Genomic DNA, 23,003 nt, shown 5'->3' on the forward strand with positions numbered 1-23,003 from the left:
TGCACGCACGTTTCCACCTCAAGCATCCCCCATGCCATCATGAATAAGAGAAGAGGCACAACGTGATAAGAATTACACATTTTATTATTATTAGCAGAGGTAAATTTAAATATTCTAGTAGTAGTAGTGGCTTTTGTTGATGTATAGTGTGCTGTGAGTGTGCACTGCAGGATATCCTATAAGCTTTAAGTGTCAAAGTGCATCATGTTCCTCCATGATCCACACAGCTGTCAGAAGAACCACAATAAGAGAACAGATTGTCTTTATCATGTCATGCCCCCTGCCCCTTTTATCTATTTTCATCCATCTTTATTGACAGTCTGATCACAGTAGCGGGTCTTCTTCCTTCTCATCTGTATTTTCAAACACTCCCGTCCTGTCCCTCTCTTCTTATCAACTCTTCGGTGTTGGGCTTTGTTTAAATCTCTCTCTGTACACCCTCAGAATGGCCTCACACACAAAGGTGAACTGGCACTGAAATACAAACATGCACACACAATAAGTAGCAATAGCTGATCCAATAAATCAATAAAGATTTAATGAGCGTGAATCCTTTGATCCAAGTGCAAAACTTCAGTATGGAGTTCATTATTTATTGCATTTGATCTGAAGGTATGTTCTCACTAAATACATATGTAATAGGCTTGTGTGTCCTAGTCTGTGTGCATATGTACCGATGTTTGAACCAGCATGGCCCTCTGTTCTCTCAGCAAGGTAATGATCTCTAGGGGATACACTGGCTTTTCATTCTCCATCAGTGTCATGGCTGTCTCCATGGTGATCAACACACCTGTCCGCCCGATCCCTGCACTGCAGACAAAAAAACATTCTCTTATCGTGAGATGAGCGCCTGATGACATCTATGTGTGCGCTTGTAAGTTCGCCCACCTGCAGTGGACCATTAGAGGCACTGACTCCCCTCTCATGCTTCTCATCGACTGGACAAAATCCAGGAAGTCTGAGGAATCTTCTGGTACCCCATGATCTGGCCAGGCAACATACTGCAAATGAGTGATCGAGCGTTGCTGTCCCAACTGTCAAATAAGGGGGAGGGGGTAACCGAGGGAGAGAAATAGTATGAGACTGAGCGAGAGTGAATGCTTGAATGAGTTTGCATAAAGGCATAGACAAGTCTAAGCACGCCTGTGTTTTGCCTTATAAAGAAGCATATTTATATGATTTGTTTTTTTGTTTTTTTTTAAGTGTACATACAAATAGCAGTTTAAAAAACACCTCAACTGATGTTTCTATCAGATTCAGTTTGCTGTCATCCTTAAAAGCTGATGTGTATAATTTTTTCTGTTAAAATACTTTCTCGTACCCCAGCTTAATATGCACAATTCATAGACTGATTTAACTTAGAAGTGGCACTTTAAAACATTGTTCTGTTTGAGCGTCCCAACCAGCCTCAACCAATGGTGCGAGTTTAGTCAGGAGCTTTCTGTTTTTTCGATCAATGGTGATGGAGGGTGTATTCGGGAAAGCTGTTTGTAAACAATGTTTATTTTTGCAATTCCATTTGGTAACACTAGTGGCGCAGAAATGATACACTTTTAGCTTTAAAGAACACCCCCCCCCCCCAAAAACATTCTGTCATAATTTACTCAGCCTCATGTCATACTAAAACCATGTGAGTTTTTGTCTTATGTGAAACACAAAAGCATAATTAGACAATGAATATCCCTGTCTGTCTTTTCAGTACAATGTTAATTGATAATGACTAGTTTGTGACAAAGTGAGAAACAACCCAAAATTGAAAGTCATTTTCAGTGAAAATCTTGATGTCTTTTGTGCATTCACGAGTGCATGAGAGAAGCCTGTTCAAAATGGCAAGCGAGTTCATGCCAGAACTTGCTTTTTCATGACGCACAAGCCGCATGGACTACTTTTAAGATACTTTTCGGTCCTTTTTAAGCTTTAAAGAGGGTCACTGTAAGTTGTCATTGTATTGAAAAGATGGACTGGGATATTGATTTAAATTTTTCATTTTGTTTTCCGCATAAGAAAGTCACACAGATTTTGTTATAAAATTTAAGTTTTTCATTTTTGGATGAACTATTCCTTTAGAACAGCATTTCACCTCTGTATTGACTAAATACACAGCCATTTTTGATGCATTCCCCTTAGTTTTATCACAATTTTGTAAGTGGGGGCAAAAGGGACAAGTGATCTTTACGTTCTTTTTCTTGAATAAATGAGTCACAGTCTGAGGACTGAAAATAATTCACTTTTTGTGACAAATTGCATAGAAATAAATAATTTGTTCGCAAGCAGTTGGCTATAAACACACTCATGGCCATTTTGTTCTGTACCCTCAATCAGGGCCTGAAAATCAATTTCTAGAAATGTTAAAAATGTAAATGTATTAGATGTATTTTATTGTTCAACCAAAATTCAGATAATAACTAGAAAAAAAAAATGAAGATGTGGTGCATAACACGTGGCTTTTAACTATAAAAAAAGCGTTGAACACACCGGGAACTCTTATTTTGAAATGCCAAAGATTTGGCCACATTCTATATTGCTCTATACAAGATATGAAGTTTGGGATATAATGTATGTGTTGATGGGGCATATTTCCATGTAGTTGCATTTTTCTTTGCATGCCCTCGCTTAAATTTAGAACATTTGATTATCTAATTAAAATAACAAAATATGCACTGAAGCGAGGATATAAATATGGATGAATATTGTCAATAATTAAAGATTTAGATGCAGCAAATTCCAACACGGTGTCAGTAATTGTTTTTATTTCATTTCTAAACGCTGCTGTTATACTGCAGAATCAAGCAGTTTTAACTGTAGGGTCCTCCAGAGCCTGCCACAGAGAAAAAAAAAAAAAAACACTATCTGCACCTATGAGCATAGATTTTTGCCAAAAATCAGTAATACCATAAAGCAACTATCGGCACAATTAATCGGTAAAACCGATATATCTGTCTGCCTCTAATGAACATGCTCTCTATTAAGGCCCAAAGTGATTGGAAGACAGGGAACCGCTATAATTTCTGCAAATTCATTATAGACAGATAGCGGGAAGTGTATATTACATTTATGTATTTAGCAACATAATTTGTGTGAAAATAAAAAATAATTGTGGCGAGGAGGAGGGCGGGGCCGTGACTACACACGCCCGGACCCCAATCGGCTAATCAGCCGAGGTGAGGGATAAAGGCAGCCGGATGCGGCAGTTCGAGAGAGAGAGAGAGCCACACGCAGCTGACGTGTGTGCGTTTGTTTCTGTCTTTGTTTTAATTTTTACATTAAATATTACTTTGACTGTTCAGCCGGTTCCCGCCTCCTCCTTGCCCATTTTAACCATTACATTGGTGCCGAAACCCAGGAAGGAGGAGGGATGCGCTGTCGTGGAGTCCTCACCACTGCCGTCCACCCAAAGGAGCAGCCGCGGCCATCCGCCAGGGGATGGAGGAGTTGCTGCCAGCCGCCTGGACACAGAGAAATGGCCGCCGTCCGCGAGGGGAGGTAGGGCTCGCTGCTGGCCGCCTGGAGAGGTGGAACCGCTCCCAGGGGCGGAGGGGCTCGCTACCGGCCGCCAGAACGCGGAGGGTAGTTCCATCTGCCAGGGGTCGGAGGACTCGCTGCTGTCCGCCCAGGGAGGAGCATCTGTCGTCCGCCAGAGGGTGGAGGAGTGGTCGAGGACCAGCTGACAGCGTGTCTGAGAACCGGCAGGCAATTTTTTTCTCTCTCTCTCTCTCTCTCTCTCTCTCTGTCGCTTCGCCTCGCTCTCTTCCTCTCCCCTTTTCACTCCCCTTGTTTTCCTCCCAGATCACGAGGAAGGGAGGGAAAGCCTGCCGGCAGGCGGGGCCGGGGAAGGGGGTGTACGTCATAAAAATTCCCCGGACTGAGGCAAGGGAGGGAGGAGTGTGACGAGGAGGAGGACGGGTCCAGGCCGTGACTACGAACGCCCGGCCCCCAATCGGGCTAATCAGCCGAGGAGAGGGATAAAGCCAGCCGGATGCGGCAGTTCGAGAGAGAGAGAGCCACACGCAGCTGACATGTATGTGTTTTTGTTTCTGTCTTTATGTTTTAATTTTTACATTAAATATTACTTTGACTGTTCAGCCGGTTCCTACCGCCTCCTTTAAAATAAAGTGCCTTTTACCCAGGGGGACCTTTAGCTCTGTTGTCCCCTAGTTGGTTAATTTGTTTTGTATGATTGTAATCATACACAGCAAATGAATATTTTTTGATGTAGCCTATTTGTACAAATTAAATATAGATTTATCCCACATTGGCTACATATACTTCACCCCAAATAGTAGGCTAGATTCTGTTAACATCACTCAAAACCTTTATCTCTGGTGTAATCTGGTTGTTTTGTGGGTAATTGCATCCCAAACTAAGTTTATAATGATGAAAACACCCTTGCGATTTTTAAAATACATTGTCTTGATTGTGACATGGATTGACGGCAGCATCCATGCTTTGAATCATTTGTGATTCATTCTTAAGGATTTAGGAGTCTTCAGGACAAGTTCTAAGTTGTCATGGGTTTAGGAGCTACATTTTGCATTAAAATGCTCTATAAAATAATTTTACATTAAACATTTATGAGTCCTGACCTAAAAGTGACATGCCCATAATTTTGAAGTGTTGCTCTTAAATTTCCGAGTTAGGAGCTACTTTTAGCTTAAAGGTTTTCTGTGAGTACAATCCACAGGTCTTTCCTCTCAACTCCTTTCTTCCCATTTCTTTATCTCTCCATCCGATACAAACACACACCCTATATGGACAATGAATGTGTGATGTAACCTCCGTCTGCTGTCCATGCTGAGATTAACTCCCACCAACAGAGACAACAGATGGGTCTCCATTCTCCAGCAATGATAGTTTGTTTGTGTGTGTCAGTGAGTGAGTGTGTGAGCATGTATGTGCATATACATTTGTGTATATGGTTCTGTGCTCTTGGCCACAACAGTATATGACCTATTTGCCAGGTTCACCATCTCACACACAAATGCCATGTTTACATTCTCTTACACACAAATGGCTTTCACATAAAAATGCCTATAGCCAGAATACTTGGTTTAATACAAAATATTAAACTCCAGTGTAATGGGACTGACAGAAGCATGAGTATTGGCAAACATTTGTATAGGGAACACAGAAAAATAAGACTAGGCTAAAAATGGAGGGAACAACATGTGAGTGAAATTGGTTCTAGAGCATCTGCACCAAAGATACAGCTGTTGATTATTCAATCAAAATCTGTTTGAGGTTGTAATAGTTGATATTCAGTGAGGCAGGTACTACATATGACTGATTGTATTTGCTGTTGTAAGTTCTATTAAACTTTCTCATTGTTTTGCCCAGGGGTCCTGTCCGTTATACTTTTTGTTACCTGAGTATTTGTGAGTGTAAGTTCTCTGGTTACGTATGCCAGGTAACACTCTTCTGAGTGACAGCACACTTGAAGATACCCATAATCCTTCACTTCAGGAGGATGCGGCCAGTATTGGTGGCACTTGGTCTGTGGAAATGGAAAAGAGATTATTGAGCACAGCAAAAAAACAATTACACTCCTTCTCTCCCTCCCTCACACACAGAGTTTATTAAATCATCCCTTTGGAAAAGAATACAGAGCGCTTGGTAACCAAGCAACAGTCAAGCCGAAGAACAGGATAGTCACAATAAGCTGTCCTTGGGGAGCTGGAGGTGTGTGATGGGTGTTTAATGGGTATCGTCTGATTAGGTAGTGTGTGTGTGTGTGTGTGTGTGTGTGTGTGTGTGTGTGTGTGTCAACTTTGTGAGCCCCTGTTTGTATGTGCTTGTTTATTTTAAAAGTGAGTTCAGGTTATGAGTGTGTGTGTATGTGTACATGTTTATACTACATTGTGGGGACCAAATGTCCCCACAAGGATAGTAAAACCTAAGATCACCTACCTTGTGGGGCCCAGCCAGCGGTCCCCACAAGGGAAATGGCTTATTAAACATACAAAACAATGGTTTTTTTTAAAATGTAAAAATGCAAAAAGGTTTCTGTGAGGGTTAAGTTTAGGGGTAGGGTTAGGGGATAGAAATTATCGTTAGATCAGTACAAAATCCATAAAATGCATGGAAGTCTATGGAGAGTCCCCACAATAATATAAAAACAAGTTTACTAAAGAGATAGTTGGCCTGAAAATAAAAATTATTTCTTCATTTACTCACCCTCATGTCATTCCAAACCTGTATAACTTTCTTTTTTCTGTGTAACACAAAAGTATATATTTAGCAGAATGTCCAAGCTGCTCTGTCCCTGGTCATTAATCGCTTTCATCATATCCATGCAATAAAATTAAATGGTCACAGAGCAGCTTGGACATTCTGCTAGATAACTCCTTTTGTGTCCACACAAGTAAGAAAGGCATAAGGGTTTGGAACAACATGAGAGTGAGTAAACAAAGGCTTTTTTTTTTTTTTGGTGAACTATCGCTTTAATATTGCAGCACACTGTAAAAAACCTGGTTTGTACAGGTATAAGCTGTAGTTACTATATAGATGTGTGTGTGCAGATTTGGTGCAGTACCCGTCCTCTCTCGGTCAGTGTGGTTAGCATGACGATGACACTGACGTCCTGCTCCCACACACTCCTCCAGAAGTGTGTACAGGTGTGGGGCAATGGACCCTGAGCTGCTATGTATGGCAACACGCAACCTGCTGGTTCAGTCTGACACACACACACATCAAAGTCTTCAATTTGTCATCCAAAGTAACCAAAATGACATTACAAATACAAAAAACACCATCTAGAAACAATAATTACTCTGTGCAATGAGCACACATATGACAGAAGTGTAAAGCAATGCTCTGAGATGCACTTTGTGAAATATGTAACTTTATGTTTCACTGGTCAATACAACAGTGGTCTTGGACCTCAAACTGATGGCTATCTGCATGGATGCAGCATCACAACAAAGCAGTTTTAGTTTACTGATGCCATTGTGGAAGTACCCTTTTTGCATATATAAATGTACGTGTCTGATAAAATGTGAGTTAACAAGATAACGCAAGTACTGTTCACTGGTGATCTCAATATGGCAGCAACCATGAGGGGTAACCACCCTTATGCAAAATAGTGTTTTCTCAGTTTTTTCATCTCATGTGAGTTTGCATCATTTTAAACATTTTTCAATGGTAAATTTCTTTCTTCATGTGTAAAACGTTTTTGTAAAGTGCACTTTACAATGAAATACTGATGAGTGCAAGGCAGACAGATTGAAATCCATACTTTCACATGACTGGCGTTGATGTAATCATCCCCGTCCTCCTGTAGCACCACCCTGGTGATGTCATCTGAAGGGAATGGAGTGAAAGAGCAGAGAATGAGGAAGTGGGGATTTAAGGATTATTTGAATTGCCTCTCCTCGAACTAGTTTTAAAGAGCATTATGCCTCACTCCACAATCAAAAGCTTGTACAGAAATTAATAAAATGATTTACTCGACCTTATCCCTGACCTACTTGTGTGGTTGCTTTGTTCAGCAATCCTATCATGGTCATCAAGTAACCAATCTCAAGTAAAAATAGAATCTTTGCATCAGGGTCAGAAATTAACCAGCGCTTGGGGCAAAAATGGCACGAAAGTGACAAAATTGCCCATGATGTTTACAAAATGGGGACAAAAAAAAATATTGCCCCTTTAGGCACTGTGATCATTTCAATAAATTCATTCAATTTAAGCATTTGCACAACATGCTATGTGTTACATATTAGAAAAGATATGCCCTCATGAAGGTAACAAAAAGAAAAGAAACAATTTACCAGGGGGTAAATATAGCCCCTTTATTTATATATTTCAAAGTTTCATTATACTATATTATTTTATATAAGGATGTATCTGTATATATTGTATTAGATCATATCATATCATATTACAGGGATAGTTTACCCAAAAATGAAAATTCTCTCATCATTTACTCACCCACATGCAATCCCAGATATGTATGACTTTCTTCTGCTGAACACAAATGAAGATTTTAAGAAAAATATCTCAGCTCTTTTGGTCCATACAATGCAAGTGAATGGTGACCAGATCTCTGAAAGTCCAAAAATGACATAAAGGAGGCATAAAAGTAAAGTGAAAGTCACTTCCACACCAGAATGTGGAAGTGAAAGTGAAAATGTAGATTTACAGTTTTTTAAAAAAAGGACTTAAATATTGATCCGTTTCTCACGCACACCACTCAAATCGCTTCAGAAGATATGGATTTAACCACTGGAGTCATATGGATTACTTTTATACTGCCTTTTGGGCCTGAAAAGTTCTGGTCATCATTCACTTGCATTGTCTGGACCAACAGAGGTGAAATTTATTTTAAAAATCTTCATTTGTGCTCAGCAGATGAAAGAAAGTCAAACACATCTGGGATGGCATGAGGGTGAGTAAATGATAAGAGAATTTTCATTTTTGGGTGAACTATCCCTACAAATTACATTACATTACATTATATTAATGATATTATATTATATATACACACACACTATCAAAGGCAGCTAAACAACAAACATATAAACCATTTCTGATGGTATTGATAAGTTTGCCAGAATTATTTTACTATGAGATACAGGTTCTTGTTTTGGTGTAAAAGCAATACAACTTACATGGTAATACATCTTTGTATCGATTCTTGTCCATATTCTCAGAAAGCTTTGCGCAAGACATTAACATTCCATCCTTCTTCCTATACAACTTCTGTGAGTAATAAAACACATTCAGACACACACATGCATGGATAACAATTATCAGCACTGCATACACATGCCAACTGAGACATGCTGCAAAACACTCCACCTCTCACAAACCCAAACCTCAAACTGTAGAAGCAGTGTGCCGGTGACCAATCCCCTCTCTAGACGGGTCATGGACTCTTCTAGTGTCTCTCCAGACGGGTGACTGGACAGCGGGGATAATTCACCTGGAAGGGTGAGGCCACCAACTAACTGTAGGGTGGGCTCCGCACGCAGAGAAACACCTGTAAAGAAACAGTACATGCCATCAATATGAGGCTGTTTAAAACAACAACAACCGTTTCTGGCAGGACTACAAAAAACATCAGGCTATTTAGAGTAGCTTCAAAGAACTTGGGCAATTAAGCCAGACTTAAAGGGATAGTTCACCCAAAAATGAAAATTCTCTCATCATTTACACACCCTCATGCCATCCTAGATGTGTATGACTTACTTTCTTCTGCAAAACACAAATTAAGATTTTTAGAAGAATATGTCAGCTTTGTAGGTCCTCATAATGCAAGTGAATGGGTGCCAAAACTTTGAAGCTCCAAAATCCACATAAAGGGAGCATAAAAGTAATCCATATGACTCCAGTGGTTTAATCCATGTGTCCAGACACAATATAACAGGTGTGGGTGAGAAACAGATCAATATTTAAGTCATTTTTTTCCTAAATTCTCCTCTTTGCCCAGTAGGGGGCGATATGCATTAAGACTGTGAATCACCAAAAACAGGGGAAGAATGGGAAAGTGAAACTGAAGTGGAGACTGACTGAGCAGGGAGGAGAATTTGTAATAGTTAAAAAAAAAGGACTTAAATATTTATCTGTTTCTCACCCACACCTTTCATATCACTTCAGAAGACATTGATTTAACCACTGGAGTCGTCTGAAGTACTTTTATGTTGCCCTTATGTAGATTTTGGAGCTTCAAAATTTTGGCACCCATTCACTTGCATTGTATGGACCTACAGAGCTGAGATATTCTTCTAAAAATCTTTGTGTTCAGCAGATGAAAAAGTCATACGCATCTGGAATGGCATGAGGGTGAGTAAATGAGAATTTTCATTTTTAGGGTGAACTATTCCTTTAATGTATTCATATAGTTGCATTATATAACAAAATATCAACATTTCATAAAAAGAAATTAGTCAAGACTTCAGATTATAAATAAATATACATTGTTCAAAATCAAAAGATTTTTTTGGCTGGCAAACTTTGTGGTTAATAGCCATAGTTGATGTGATGATCTAAACCAGTTGTTACTCTGCTAGAGCACCTGTTTGAACCACTAAAATGACCTTGGGACCAACCAGTTGGTTAAAAGTAATTGAAAAAATTCCACTCAGTTTTGATATTTTGTATCTAATAAAATGACATTTAGACAGCAAAGTGTCAATAAAGTGTCTAAATACTTTTAGGGCCACTGTTTAAATTTGTTTAAGGTGCCATATTTCCAATCAAACTCAACTTACTTAAAAACACATACATACAAAAAGGCATGCATATTTACTCAAAATAAATCTTACCTTTGCGGCGCACAAGCAAGGCGAGCTCCTTGCTGTGTGACTCTCGGCTCGCTTTGATGAACATGACCACCTGCTGATGTGTGTGCTCTGAAATGTCCCGTCCATTTATCAACAACACCTGATCTCCCTCCATCAGTGGAGGCACACAGCGACCAGCCTGTCAAACACATGCAATATTTGTACAAACACAAAAACAAGTACCCATTCAGGTACAAACACAGTCTGGCTTTTCAGCTTACCGGAGATGCAGGGTTAACATGAGAGATGGCCAGGGGCATCTTCTGATCCACACCTCCCTAATGATCAACCAACCATGACCATATTATGCTACATGATCTCAACATCATATATGGCTGCATGCAATGTGAACAATGACTATACATAGGCAAGTCATATTATATTATTAATATATTATATATATATATATATATATATATATACACACACACACACACTCACTTTAACATTGAAGCCAAACTTCCCATCTTGGTCTGAGCTGATTCTCACAAGCAGCAGATCTCCATCAGCTGTCACACTCTGAGGTGAGCAAGCATACACGTTTGTTTCACTCCATTAGTGAGGACATCTCATAGACGTTTTTGTATGGAGGTAATGATATTTGCTATAGCAGACCTTTAACCATATCCATAAACCTAAGCCTCACAGAAACCTTTAAAGTAAAACATAATTTAACTGATTTATGAGCCTTTTCAAATGTCCTAGACATTTTTCCATTAGATTTCACTACATCAGTAAAGTCATTTTAAATCATATGGCCCTCAAACCTGTACACACAAACACAAATCCCTTGTGAGTAGGACAGAAAATTGACAAAGAGGATCAGAAAATGGAGGCAGCTGAACTCTAAGCTACAAAAAGATTACACATTATCTATTCAGATGTTTGTTATACAACATGCCAGATAAGAACAAATAATCAAACAAGCAATGACTGTCTCATGACGTGATCTCTACACAATATTGCTCCTCTATGTCAGATCTAGTTGTGCTCGACTCCAGCCAGCCTCATTCTCAGCCATCCAGCACACTGATCGTCTGACACAGTTTTATAATATTTTAACCCCCAGGTCTTGTGATTTGGAAGATACATTTTTAGTGAATCATCACACATCAGCATGTCTGCATATCATTAAAACTGGCTGGACGTGAGGGGCCTGGGTAGCTCAGTGGTAAAATATGCTGGCTACAACCCCTGGAGTTCGCTAGCTCGCTAGTTCGAATCCCAGGGCGTGCTGAGTGACTCCAGCCAGGTCTCCAAAGCAACCAAATTGGCCCGGTTGCTAGGGAGGGTAGAGTCACATGGGGTGTATAATAATATAATATAACCTATAATGTGGTTCGTTCTCGGTGAGGCGCGTGGAGAGTTGAGCGTGGTTGCCGCGGTGGATGGCGTGAAGCCTCCACACATGCTACGTCTCCATGGCAACGCGCTCAACAAACCACGTGATAAGATGTGCGGGTTGACGGTCTCAGACGCGGAGGCAACTGGGATTCGTCCTCTGCCACACGGACCGAGGCGAATCACTATGCGACCACAAGGACTTAAAAGCACATTGGGCATTCCAAATTGGGAGAAAAATCCAAAAAAAAAAAAAACTGGCTGGACGTGTCAGAATGACAAACATTGGACATTATTTTGACTTGTTTTAGGTGCAGTGCTGTTTTGCATTTAGCGTGCACAATTCAACAGCTTTTTGACAGGTTTTCTAAAATCCAATCATGTAGTGTTTCTGACTACATCACAGATTGTTCTAGACTAAAATCTGCTCCAGAATTAATCTTGCAAGGCCTGTCAAGAACATATTTTACCCCAAAATAAAAACAACATTTTTTTGCATAAAGAAAATAAAGCATATGTTTTAGGTTCATCAAGATGTTTTGCACTGACATTATTTTTCATAAAGCAATAAAGTACGTTCCCTCAATTCTCATTTCTTTCCAGGTGTTTCACTTGTTTGTTATTCTGATCGATGATTCATATTAGATTCTCATTAATGTAATACAGTAATAAAAATCACCATCCAGACACAATTAGTTTTTTAAAGCTATTTTTTAAAAATTAACAGCAATACAAGAAATAATAGCGTGATGTATAAATATTAACATTTAGCGTAATTAATAACATTCTTTTTCACATTATAGTAATGAGAATTTGGAAGCAAATGTGCTTTTTGTCCTTTCAGTCTTTCTGCTGCTTGTCAGTGCTTTGTGTTTAGACTGAGATGTGAACCATATTTGTACAGATCTCGCATTATATGATCATCTCACCTTATCCCACAGGTGCAAGTCGTCCTCTTCTGCAATGACATCATCACTATGGGACCAACTACTGCTTGTCTTCCCATCCTCCTGAGGTTTCCTTCAGTGTAATCAGTTTTAATAAGTTACAATTAGTGTTAGTGGTAACACTTTACAATAAGGTTACATTTGGTAAAATTAGTAAATGCATTAGGTACCATGAACTAATAATGAATAATAATTTTAACAGCATTTACTAGTCTTTGTTAATGTTATTTAATAAATATACAATTGTTTGTTGTTAATTCATGTTAGTTCATGGTGCTTAAACTAATGTTAACATATACTAATACACTGTTCAAATACAATTTTTTTATATGTTGAAAATAACATTAACCAAGATTAATATATGTTGTAATATTATTGTTTATTGTTAGTTCATCTTAACTAATGTAGTTAACTAATGTTAACAAATGGAACCTTATTGTTAAGCATTACCGTGTTATTACTATTGAATACATATCATATTTGTGGTTCAGTGTGTGCCTTTATCTATGTAGAATGAATTTGCCTGTAAGTATAGAACACGTCTTCACTCTCTGTCACATAGCTCATTTCATTGGTCAGGTTGTCCACAGAAGATGGGCGTGGCTTACGAATGTCATGTCGTAATCGAGGACTTCGCCTAAAATGGAAGAAATAATTACCTAAAACAGAACCCAGGTTAATGCACATCAACAGGTTAAAGCATAAAATCATGAATTCTATGATATTATGCTTTCATTCAGGAGCCCTGGCTTCAAAATTTAAATGTTTTATATTTTCCACCAGATGGCTCAGTTTTTCTCATGTTTAGCCTATGGAGCAAATACATGCTTTTTTAATATTTTCTGTTTGCTGTATTATAGAGCACTGCAGGCCAATTTAATAAATGATGCAGCTAAATTTGTGTGGGTGTGTTGGTATGGATGTCAGAGTGTGTTTTGTATATGTATTGAGAAATTTGTGTGTGCGCGTGTGTGTGTAAAAAAACAACAGTGGCATTATGTAAACAAACTGGCATTTAAAGAGTTAAAATCCTGAAAATGAATGAATATTTGGTAGTTATGATCAGGACTGTTGTTGGTAAAAAAAAAAAAATGAACTAATTAATTGAAAGTGGAAAATAATATTAATATATAATATTATTATGGCAGTTTTTTGTCACAGACATTTTTGCCCACTAAGGACCTCTGAGTAACTTTTTTTTATTGACGCACAAGGATGAAGTTGAACATCCTGATTATACTCAGCATTAGAGTTTTTGAGTATGGTTACCAGTTGGGTGTGTTGGGTGGTGACCGGGAGGGTAGGCTCTTGGTTTCCAGGTGTTCCATTGAGTTGGACTTGACTGCAGGGTTCAACGTCTTCTCACCAATCAGCTTTCGGTACAGGGGGATAGATCTTTAACAAAAATATTTGTAAATGAACACATACACACACACATGCACATTTGGATGAGGCACCAATAGACATTAAAGGGATAGTTCACCCAAAAACGAAAATTCTCTCATTATTTACTCACCCTCATGATATCCCAGGTGTATATGACTTTCTTTCTTCACCAGAACATATTTGAAGAAAAATAGAAAAATAGCTCAGTAGGTCCTTAAAATGCAAGTGAATGGAGATTTCTCTTTTGAAGCTCCAAAAATCACAGACAGTCAGCATAAATGTCATCCTTACTACTCCAGCAGTTAAATTATTGTCTTCTAAACCAATACGATCACCTTTGGTGCGAAAAATATCAATATATATGTACTATAATCCAACGTGAGGGTAAGCTTCACAAGAGGGTGGAGTCCAAGCGGTCTCTCGTGTGACGTATTCGCGTTGTCATGGATACCGACGTACTCTCACATTCTCCACTCAGTTGAGACATCAAGGATAAAGCACGCAAACGCACCAGATCAATACAGATCTAAACCAAAACCAACCAAGCTACTGTACAGCGTTCCTCCTCCTCACTTGTAAACAGCGCTGCTCTTCCAGCTATGACGCACATGTGTCAGTTCTCATGTCTCAAGTGCCAATGCAATTACGTCACATTGCATAACCCTGCTGACCGGAGGCATGATTTAGAGTTAAAAAAAGGACTTAAATATTTATCTTTTTTGCACTAAAAGCAATCGTGTCGCTTTAGAAGACATTCATTTAACCGCTGGTGTCGTATGGGTGATGTTTATGCTGACTGTCTGTGATTTTGGAGCTTCAAAAGAGAAATAACCATCCACTTGCATTTTAAGGACCTACTGAGCTAAGATATTTTTCTATATCCTTCAAATGTGTTCTGCAGAAGAAAGAAAGTCATACACACCTAGGATATCATGAGGGTGAGTAAATAATGAGAGAATTTTCATTTTCTGAATTTTCATTTCAGCCGTATCATGGCTGACCCTGCACTCTGACCCCAGCTTAGCTGGGATATGTGAAAAAAAAAGAATTTCACTGTATATGTGCAAATGTCTAATGTGTGATAAATATAATTATTAAATTAATTATAATTATTTTTGGGTGAACTATCCCTTTAATTATAGCCATAGAACAGGACACGCAGTAATTTTTTTAGTATGACTTAATTGTGGCACTGCTTAAAACGTGTGTACCTGAGTTTTGACTCTGACTGAGAGGGCTTTCTATTGTAAAATGTATGATGGTCAACACAGGACTTCCAGAGGTTCTTACAGGCACGTGAGTTTGGCATGGAGAGAGAAACCACATGGTGGCCCAGCTCACCCTGGATGTGAAAACACACACATGCATAAATAAGGAAAAACAACTTCAAACCAACACCGCACAGATATCAGCAGAAAAAAAAAAAAGACAAGGATGTTGCTTTTGCAGTATTCAATAAGCAGAATGTCTCTAAAGCCATCAAGTGTCTGGTTGTAATACGACAATGCATGTTATTTTGTTTCTAAAGTGAAGGATGAGCATGATGAAAACCATGCGATTATGCTTGCGTGTCGTACATGTTTCCGCCGTATGTGGACGAAGAACCTTTTCCTTTTGAATGATATTTTGATGATGTTAATCCTGAAAAAAATACATTCATTTAAAAACATGCTCCTCTTCAAAAATGATGTACACCAAAGTCAAATTAATGGTTACAGTTTGCAGTGATGGTAATTATACTAATGACTGTTATTGCACTCTTGCAGAGTTTGTACCACATCAATGGTAGTGTGTGTTTGTTTCCATTGTAATGATAATAACAGCAAAGATCCACTCTGGCAAATAGAGCCAAAGCACTATAATGTGTGTTATTATGATAGCTTTAAACATCCATGTACAAAGGTTAACATTTTGCATTTTACAGCGCACAAATCAAACGCATTGCCTAGAAAAGAGCTGATTGGTCTAAACTCACCAAGGGAAGAAACTGGAGCAAATTAAATTGCAAAACAAGGCCACACCCCCTGATGTAATCCCCACCCAGAGGGCGGGGTTGCTCACATCCTACAGTCCAGGATTGAAGAAAATTCATTAAATAACTAATTAAATATTACAAACTTAACCCTCAACGAAACAACTTTATAAATAACTTCTTTGGATCTTGAAAAGGAGTCAGATAAACTGCAGGCATTTTCAATCCATGTGTATAATAGTGTGTCACCTGAGCATTGTGTAGCTCCACTCCATAGAGGTCTAATGTTCTCGCTGTATTCAAGTAACACAACTCAGCTTCACTCTGGGAAAGACCTCTGAAACATATTCAGACATGCAGATTTAATAACTATAAGTGTATGTATGAGTGTATGTGTGTGTGTGTGCTTGCTTACTTGTGTTGTGGATGCAGTGACTCCACTTTAAGAAGGAACTCCTTGTCTTGATCAGGGAGAAAATGGGCCTGACTGAGGTATTCAGGGGGAGTTTCAGGGACGTAGTCTCCAAAATCAGCTGTTAATCAAACAAGAGTAATAAAATGCTGTGTTTGAGAAACAGTGGATACTTTTGGAATAGAATGTAAGCTTACTACTTAAAAATGTTTTATAGTAAGTGAAACAGTGGGCATTATTCCTTTATAAATGTTTTAAACTGTAGCATGCTACATTGTTGCCATATGAACTCTTTACGCTTGTGACATAACCACATCACATTGCTTATTACTTTTATTGGAAATAAAAATGGTTCATTTACATTATTCATCCAGGTTTGTGTTAAAAATATCTTGACATTTGGCAGTCTGATCAAATAATGAGTCAATAAAGAGATGTTCAAAAGCATGACATGGAAGGTCAAGTCCACTGGAATATTTGTGGGATACATTATTCCATGCAATATGCTCAGCTATATTCTGCTCATTTTGGCAGGTTATCCAGTTGTTCTATGCACACAGTGCTATATAAAGCAATATACACTATTAATAGTATGGTAGTATGCTATTCCGAACATAGCCAGTGATTTTATATCCACAACTTATTCTCTATTTTTGACAGCGCCATAAACCCTAGCTATTGCCTGCTGAAGACCAGAGTCTCCCTCTAGCACACAATTACATTCTCAGCTGTATCATGGTTGTTTCTATGGCAGGGCTACCAATTACGAAGCCAAAGCATGATTTCCCCAACTTACACTGAACAGCGTATGAGGCCAGTACCACTGCAGAGCTCAGAGGACACTTTAATCTGCAATTAACAAAGCAACATGATATTACACTCTCCATCAGTCATTCAGTAAATAACAAAATAATGGACACAGAGTGAGTAAATATTTACCTCCCCTCAAGAATGTCCTTCTTAATTTGTAAGAAATAAAAATGCCTGCAAAACCAAATAAGGGTTAGAATACCTCTTACTCTGTAAATATATATATTTCATTCGCACATATATGGGGAAATGTACCTGGTCTGTTCATGCTGGAGGGAGTTTGGGTCAGAGATGAAGAACCGCACTCTAAATATGAAAAAGAACGGAGCAGAACCTGAGGGAATAACAGTGGAAGAGAGAGAGCAGAGGAAGGAGTCAGAGGAAGGATAATCTACCAAAACATAATGCAGCCAACAGAGATGCACTGATTGGATAAAGAGTTTACAGGAAAGAAAATGAGGTTTTGGCAATCCTCCAGAAACCTAAACTAATCTATAATCCATAAAGTGTTAAAAATGCAGGTGAGCAATCACCTCTTGTGAATGAGTGAATGCTCATCACGTCTGATGACTCAAGCAAGTTGATTAATTAAATCAGCCACCTTCAATTCTCATGAGGAAAACAAACATGTGGCTTCTGGTGTGTGTTTAGGGGAAACAACGTTCTTTGCTCTCTCATGATAAACTCATAAAACATTCATCAGTCATGTGTGCACAAGAGAATACTTTTGCTAATCGTTATGTCTGCAGTTGATGAGGAGGGCCACACAGAAACTACTCCCACATACTTCCTGCAGAAAGCCTCAGATATCCACAGAATTAAATTGTCTGTCTTCTGTGAAATTCTACACAACCCCCCAATCTGTTGCATATTTATTTGACTTTCCTTCCTCATTTCATTTTTTTTCCCTAGAAAGACATCTAAATATATTTTGGTCTTTTTGCCATTTTATTGATAAAGACAGTACATGAAAAGAGGCAGGATGTGATGGGAAATGATATGAGTGGGACCTTACCCGGGGTACCCACTCGAGCTACACCACACACTAGGGTTACATCTGTGACCCGTTTAAAACATTTAACCACTTTTAAATCCATTGAACAGATTTCCTTTCACAATTGGCCCAGAAAACACTAAACAAATTCACAGATTCCGGGTGGCCATACTGATAAGTCTGTATGTGTCTACTTTCTCTCTCACCTTTCAGCTGTTTCTTAAAGGGTTTGTTGGGGTCCAACCACCTCTGAAATGGCAGGTATTCATCATTAATGCATCAGCTATATCAGTGTGGAATCATGTAGATGCTAAAGATAAAGTAAGTTGCTCTATTTCTGGGACACAGCAATAAACTATTTCAAACACATACACTGACTTACCGGAGAGCTGGAGGTGTCCTCACTGATCTGCAGGCTGAAGTACTGTTTCTCCACTATGTTTAAGTGTTCACAAGCCAAGTCAAACAACAGATGACCAGCATCATGTTTCTGTAAAGCAATCATACACACTGTCCTATGAGGAATTGTGTTTTACATTTATTTTGTAATGATCACACTGCAAAAAGAATTTAACTTAATTTTCTAACTCCGTATTTGTCTTGTTTTCCAGTCAACTCAGTATTTTTTTAAATAAGATCCATTTAATAGAGAAGCAAAATGAATGTTTTTAGAGCAATCTAACAAAATTTGCCAATGAAATAATAAAATCAACTTAATACAGCTTACGTACCCCATTGGCAAAGAGTTATTTACTTGTTTTAGCATAAACGCCACTAAAAAAGACTTAGTGTTCGCATATTTTTACTGGAAAACAAGAGAAAAATACTGATTAAGAAAATGATTTTCGCAGTTTAAAATACAATAAGAAAGCAAAATGTCACACACCAATTAATAATAAACTGACTTTTAAATAAAATGTTTATTTTGACAATCAATTTTATTTTGAGGCCTCGGTGCCATCGCCCTCATTTCTATTTAAGATACTGTTTTCTGTTGACTCTGTCATGACTATTGTTTCTGCCTGACGAATGTGTGCCTTTGTGTGCATGTGGGTGGGTGGGTGGGTGTCCCTCAGAGTATCAAGCCAAGGTTGCAGCAACACAGTTTGGAACATGAGAAAAGGAGCACCAGTATAACATCCATCTCCACCCTCTAAATGCCAATAAAGGCAAGAAAGCATATTCACACATACACACACACATAGACACACATAGACACATGCAAATTTCCCCTCTCTCTCTTTGGCTTCCTTTTTTGACAGCTACATTTCTCTCTCATCCTAAAATAATAATACTCATACTCACACTGACAGTAAAATTTTGGGTTGTGCCATCAGGGAAGAGCACCACACATGGTAGGCTGGAGCGTGGCATGTGTGTGTTTTTGGACAGATCGGCCCATCCAAGAGAAGTGATCCTGTTTCCAAGCACACACCATGAGGATGTCATCTCCAAACACTCTCACACATACGCACACCTGCCAAAACAAGGACTTATTCCAAATGTGCACATAAACATAGATGATGACGAATACGATGACTTCGTGTAATAATATATTGTGACATGCATGAATAATACAGTACATAGCATTCCAACATGTTTTATGAAACAAATGTATATACAGGGTTGGGGAGTAACGAAATACATGTAACGGGATTACGTATTTAAAATACAAAATATAAGTAACTGTATTCCACTACAGTTACAATTTAAATCATTGGTAATTAGAATACAGTTACATTCACAAAGTATATTGATTACTGAAGAGATTACTTTGCATTTTATTGTCATTTGTTTCATTTAATATTTAATCCTTTCAGATGGAAAACATTTATATACTACATATAAATGATGCAATCCAAAGAGCGTTTGAACAGCGGTGAAACACTTTCTTATGATGTGTTACATTCATACGAGCAGACAGAGAAGTTAGTTTGAAGTAAGTTTGGAGCAGAAGAAATAGAAATAAACCTTGTGTAAATTGTCAGTTTACGCTAAGCTAAAATGCTATTTCTAGTCATTTTACATACACGTTACCAGGCACGATCATATTTTTTATCAAGAAAATTCACGTTGGATCATAATTTATTTTTTCTAGTAAGACCTTTGATATTACTGATGTGGAATACGTTACAAATTACATTTTACAGCATGTATTCTGTAATCTGTAGTGGAATACATTTCAAAAGTAACCCTCCCAACTCTGTGTATAAGGTACATTCTAATCCAGTGTGCAACAGACATATCAAAGACATGTAGTGAACTGCATATGATGACAAGGCCACAGCAAATCCCTTTTGGGATCGTAATCATAATTATAATTCCCGTGGAGACAGCGTTCCAGCCCGACTGATGAATGAACAGGTCAACACACAGGTACTCAGCCTATGACACATTCATTGCAATGTATGAAGATGTAATCACACACACACCACCCAAACATTTCAACACAGGAAGAAGAAAAAAAAAAAAAAAGAAAAAAAAAAAATCATATATACCAATTTAAGTGACAAAAGCAATAAAACATTTCTCAGAGTGTCATTTTGAAAGAAGTTGGCCTATTTATAATTTTAAGAGTTTAAAAGTTTCAATGAGCTTTAACCATCCTGAGGCACTGTAGTGTTTGGTGATATCAGAACAGAGCTACATACTGGAAAAGAAGAATTAAAAGAATAGTTCACCCAAAAATGAAAATTCTCTCATCATTCACTCACCCTCATGCCATCCCAGATGTTTGTCTTTCTTTCTTCTGCTGAACACAAACAAAGGTTTTTAAGAGAATATCTCAAACAAAACTTTGAAGCTCAAAAAGCACATACAGGCAGCATTAAAGTAATCCATAAAACTCCAGTGGTTTAATCCATATCTTCAGAAGTGATATGATAAGTGTGGGTGAGAAACAGATCAATATTTAAGTCCTTTTTTATTGTCAATCTAAACTTTCAAACAGCCCTCCTAAGCTTTCTTCTCTCTTAAGAGTTCTTCTTCTTTTGTTTTTGCCGCACTCTTTGAGCACATCGCCCTCGTCACCTACTGGGTAGAGAGGAGAAATTATAGTAAAAAAGTTTCACACCCACACCTATCATATCACTTCTGAAGACATGGATTAAACCACTGGAGTCGTATGGATTACTTTTATGTTGCCTTTATGTGCTTTTGGAGCTGCTGACCTGTTTGTTTGCATTGTATGGACCTACAGAGCGGAGATATTTTTCTACAAATCTTTGTGTTACACAGAACAAAGAAATTTACATACATCTGGGATGGCATGAGAGAGAGTAAATTATGAGAGAATTTTTTGGTTAACTATCCCTTTAATACCATTCATTTATAAGCGTTTGGTTTCAATTACACATCCTCATCTCCCTTTTCTCTCTCACACTAACTTTATAGGTCTAAACATGTTCCTGCATTGTTTTTACACTCTTCTTTCTGCCACCCATCACCATCCAGGAATGTGAAATATTTTACTATCCATAGAGACCATCCATTATGTAAATACACAAACTCGGACACACACATGTGCAAACAGACATAACCAAACTTCTTTTGAGACAATGGCATTACTATAACTATGAGGACTTTCCATTGACGTCTACATTGAGCTAACATTTTGTTATACTCTAAGCCTACTCTTAAACTTAACTGTAGAAGAAACCTTTTGGCATATTTAGTTTTTAAGGGAATCACTATTTGGTGCCTTAGAAACAGAAACTACAATTTACTGTTGGTGATCTGACACTGGACGCTCTGGAATCCAATAATGCAGTACATAGGCTTTAGAGGAACTTTACTGGTTTCACCCCTTCTCTAAACAAAGTATACCACACATACTTTAGAAAATAAGTACCTACTTAAAACAGATTTTGAACTGCAATATTTTACTTCAGATTTCTAAAGTATATTTTTACTTTCACTCACGTTTGGAAACGGGTAAAAGTTAATGTTCACCTCAGTAGCTCAGTTACAAGCACTGCACGCTCGAGCTCACTTTTGAAATACACGATATAAAGGGACGATGTCACTTTAGTAGACCACACTTAAAACAATGGCCTTTTCGACCTAAAATACGGTGATGTAAAAGTATCTGAAACACGAAAGCAAGACTAGACGGATACACGAGCAAAAAGCTCTTTTTGCAGAAGATAAGGGCAAGGGTGTGACGTCTTACATTTCTGACTCGAGTGAATGCTGATCTGTTCTCGAGCTCCTGTGAATCTGAACCGAACTGCTCCGAAAGTTAACGACTGCCTCCGTCCGGATCGGACCGAGCTGAATATAATCAGTACAGTCCTACACGAACATTTTGACTGAAATAAACATTTCGGCTGGCATTAAACACAAAATATCGCAGACAGAATCGCTTAGTTGACAGATCTCTTGATTTTAAAGGCAGATATACTGTACGTCATAGGCATTTTTCCTTCTTCTGGGAAGCCCACAAATCTGGAGTCCAAACGGGACATTGCTACAGTACAGAAAAGCGTCTAGAAAGTTACCTGCTTGAGGTGTTCACAATGTGTTTACGACGCTAGAGGTTCTTATATTCCCCGTGAAGTGAGCAAAGTTTCCATGTTAAAGCGATCACGGTTGCAGGTGTCGGTGAACTTCCGCAATATGTTATTTTCTTCTTCTTCTCCGGGTAATCACAGCGTCACTGCGCTGCCCAGGAGATCAAAAGAACTGTAACTTGAACTTGTAGAAAATGTAATTTATTGGGCTTCCCTTTCGTATTGGTAATGTGGATTGAACTACAACACTCATTTCTCAAATTCCGTAATATGCATGTGAATTTAATCCATATTAGGGAGACTTCCGAGTTTACACGAGCCTTGATTTTTTGGCGTGATTCAAGTTGAGCGTG

General features: G+C 38.3%; 1 protein-coding gene across 3 annotated transcripts; it reads right to left on the minus strand.

The window, feature by feature from the left end:
- Positions 1 to 66: 66 nt before the first annotated feature.
- ptpn3 (protein tyrosine phosphatase non-receptor type 3) lies at positions 67 to 23,003 on the minus strand. Of its 3 annotated transcripts, none has more exons than XM_051718668.1 (27): positions 22,639 to 23,003; positions 20,854 to 20,888; positions 19,445 to 19,616; positions 18,522 to 18,629; positions 18,346 to 18,388; positions 17,401 to 17,479; positions 17,275 to 17,319; positions 17,132 to 17,184; positions 16,339 to 16,456; positions 16,173 to 16,260; positions 15,927 to 16,015; positions 15,529 to 15,592; positions 15,163 to 15,293; positions 13,835 to 13,960; positions 13,089 to 13,202; positions 12,548 to 12,638; positions 10,719 to 10,796; positions 10,499 to 10,555; positions 10,260 to 10,416; positions 8,811 to 8,974; positions 8,604 to 8,694; positions 7,232 to 7,296; positions 6,530 to 6,670; positions 5,363 to 5,491; positions 889 to 1,034; positions 675 to 810; positions 67 to 474 (listed from the first exon to the last, which is right to left on the minus strand). In XM_051718668.1, the coding sequence occupies exons 3-27, from the start codon at positions 19,586 to 19,588 to the stop codon at positions 394 to 396; spliced, it is 2,538 nt and encodes an 845-aa protein (XP_051574628.1). In that variant the 5' UTR covers positions 19,589 to 19,616; positions 20,854 to 20,888; positions 22,639 to 23,003; the 3' UTR covers positions 67 to 393. The 3 variants fall into 3 exon arrangements, with proteins under 3 accessions (XP_051574628.1, XP_051574627.1, XP_051574625.1); XM_051718667.1 differs by having other exon boundaries at positions 20,854 to 20,891; XM_051718665.1 differs by lacking the exon at positions 20,854 to 20,888 and having other exon boundaries at positions 22,639 to 23,002.

This window comes from Myxocyprinus asiaticus, chromosome 15 (assembly GCF_019703515.2).
Source record: "Myxocyprinus asiaticus isolate MX2 ecotype Aquarium Trade chromosome 15, UBuf_Myxa_2, whole genome shotgun sequence".
NCBI classification, from domain to species: Eukaryota; Metazoa; Chordata; class Actinopteri; order Cypriniformes; family Catostomidae; genus Myxocyprinus; species Myxocyprinus asiaticus.

What these genes read in the sequence shown, in the direction of transcription:
- ptpn3 (XM_051718668.1), bottom strand. Translation starts at nt 19,588, where the DNA reads ATGACATCCTCATGGTGTGTGCTTGGAAACAGGATCACTTCTCTTGGA. An exon ending in CAGTCAGAGTCAAAACTCAG is followed by an intron (nt 13,961 to 15,162) that starts GTACACACGTTT and finishes TTTTTGTTAAAG; the next exon opens with ATCTATCCCCCTGTACCGAA. An exon ending in CCATGCTGGTTCAAACATCG is followed by an intron (nt 475 to 674) that starts GTACATATGCAC and finishes TTTGTATTTCAG; the next exon opens with TGCCAGTTCACCTTTGTGTG.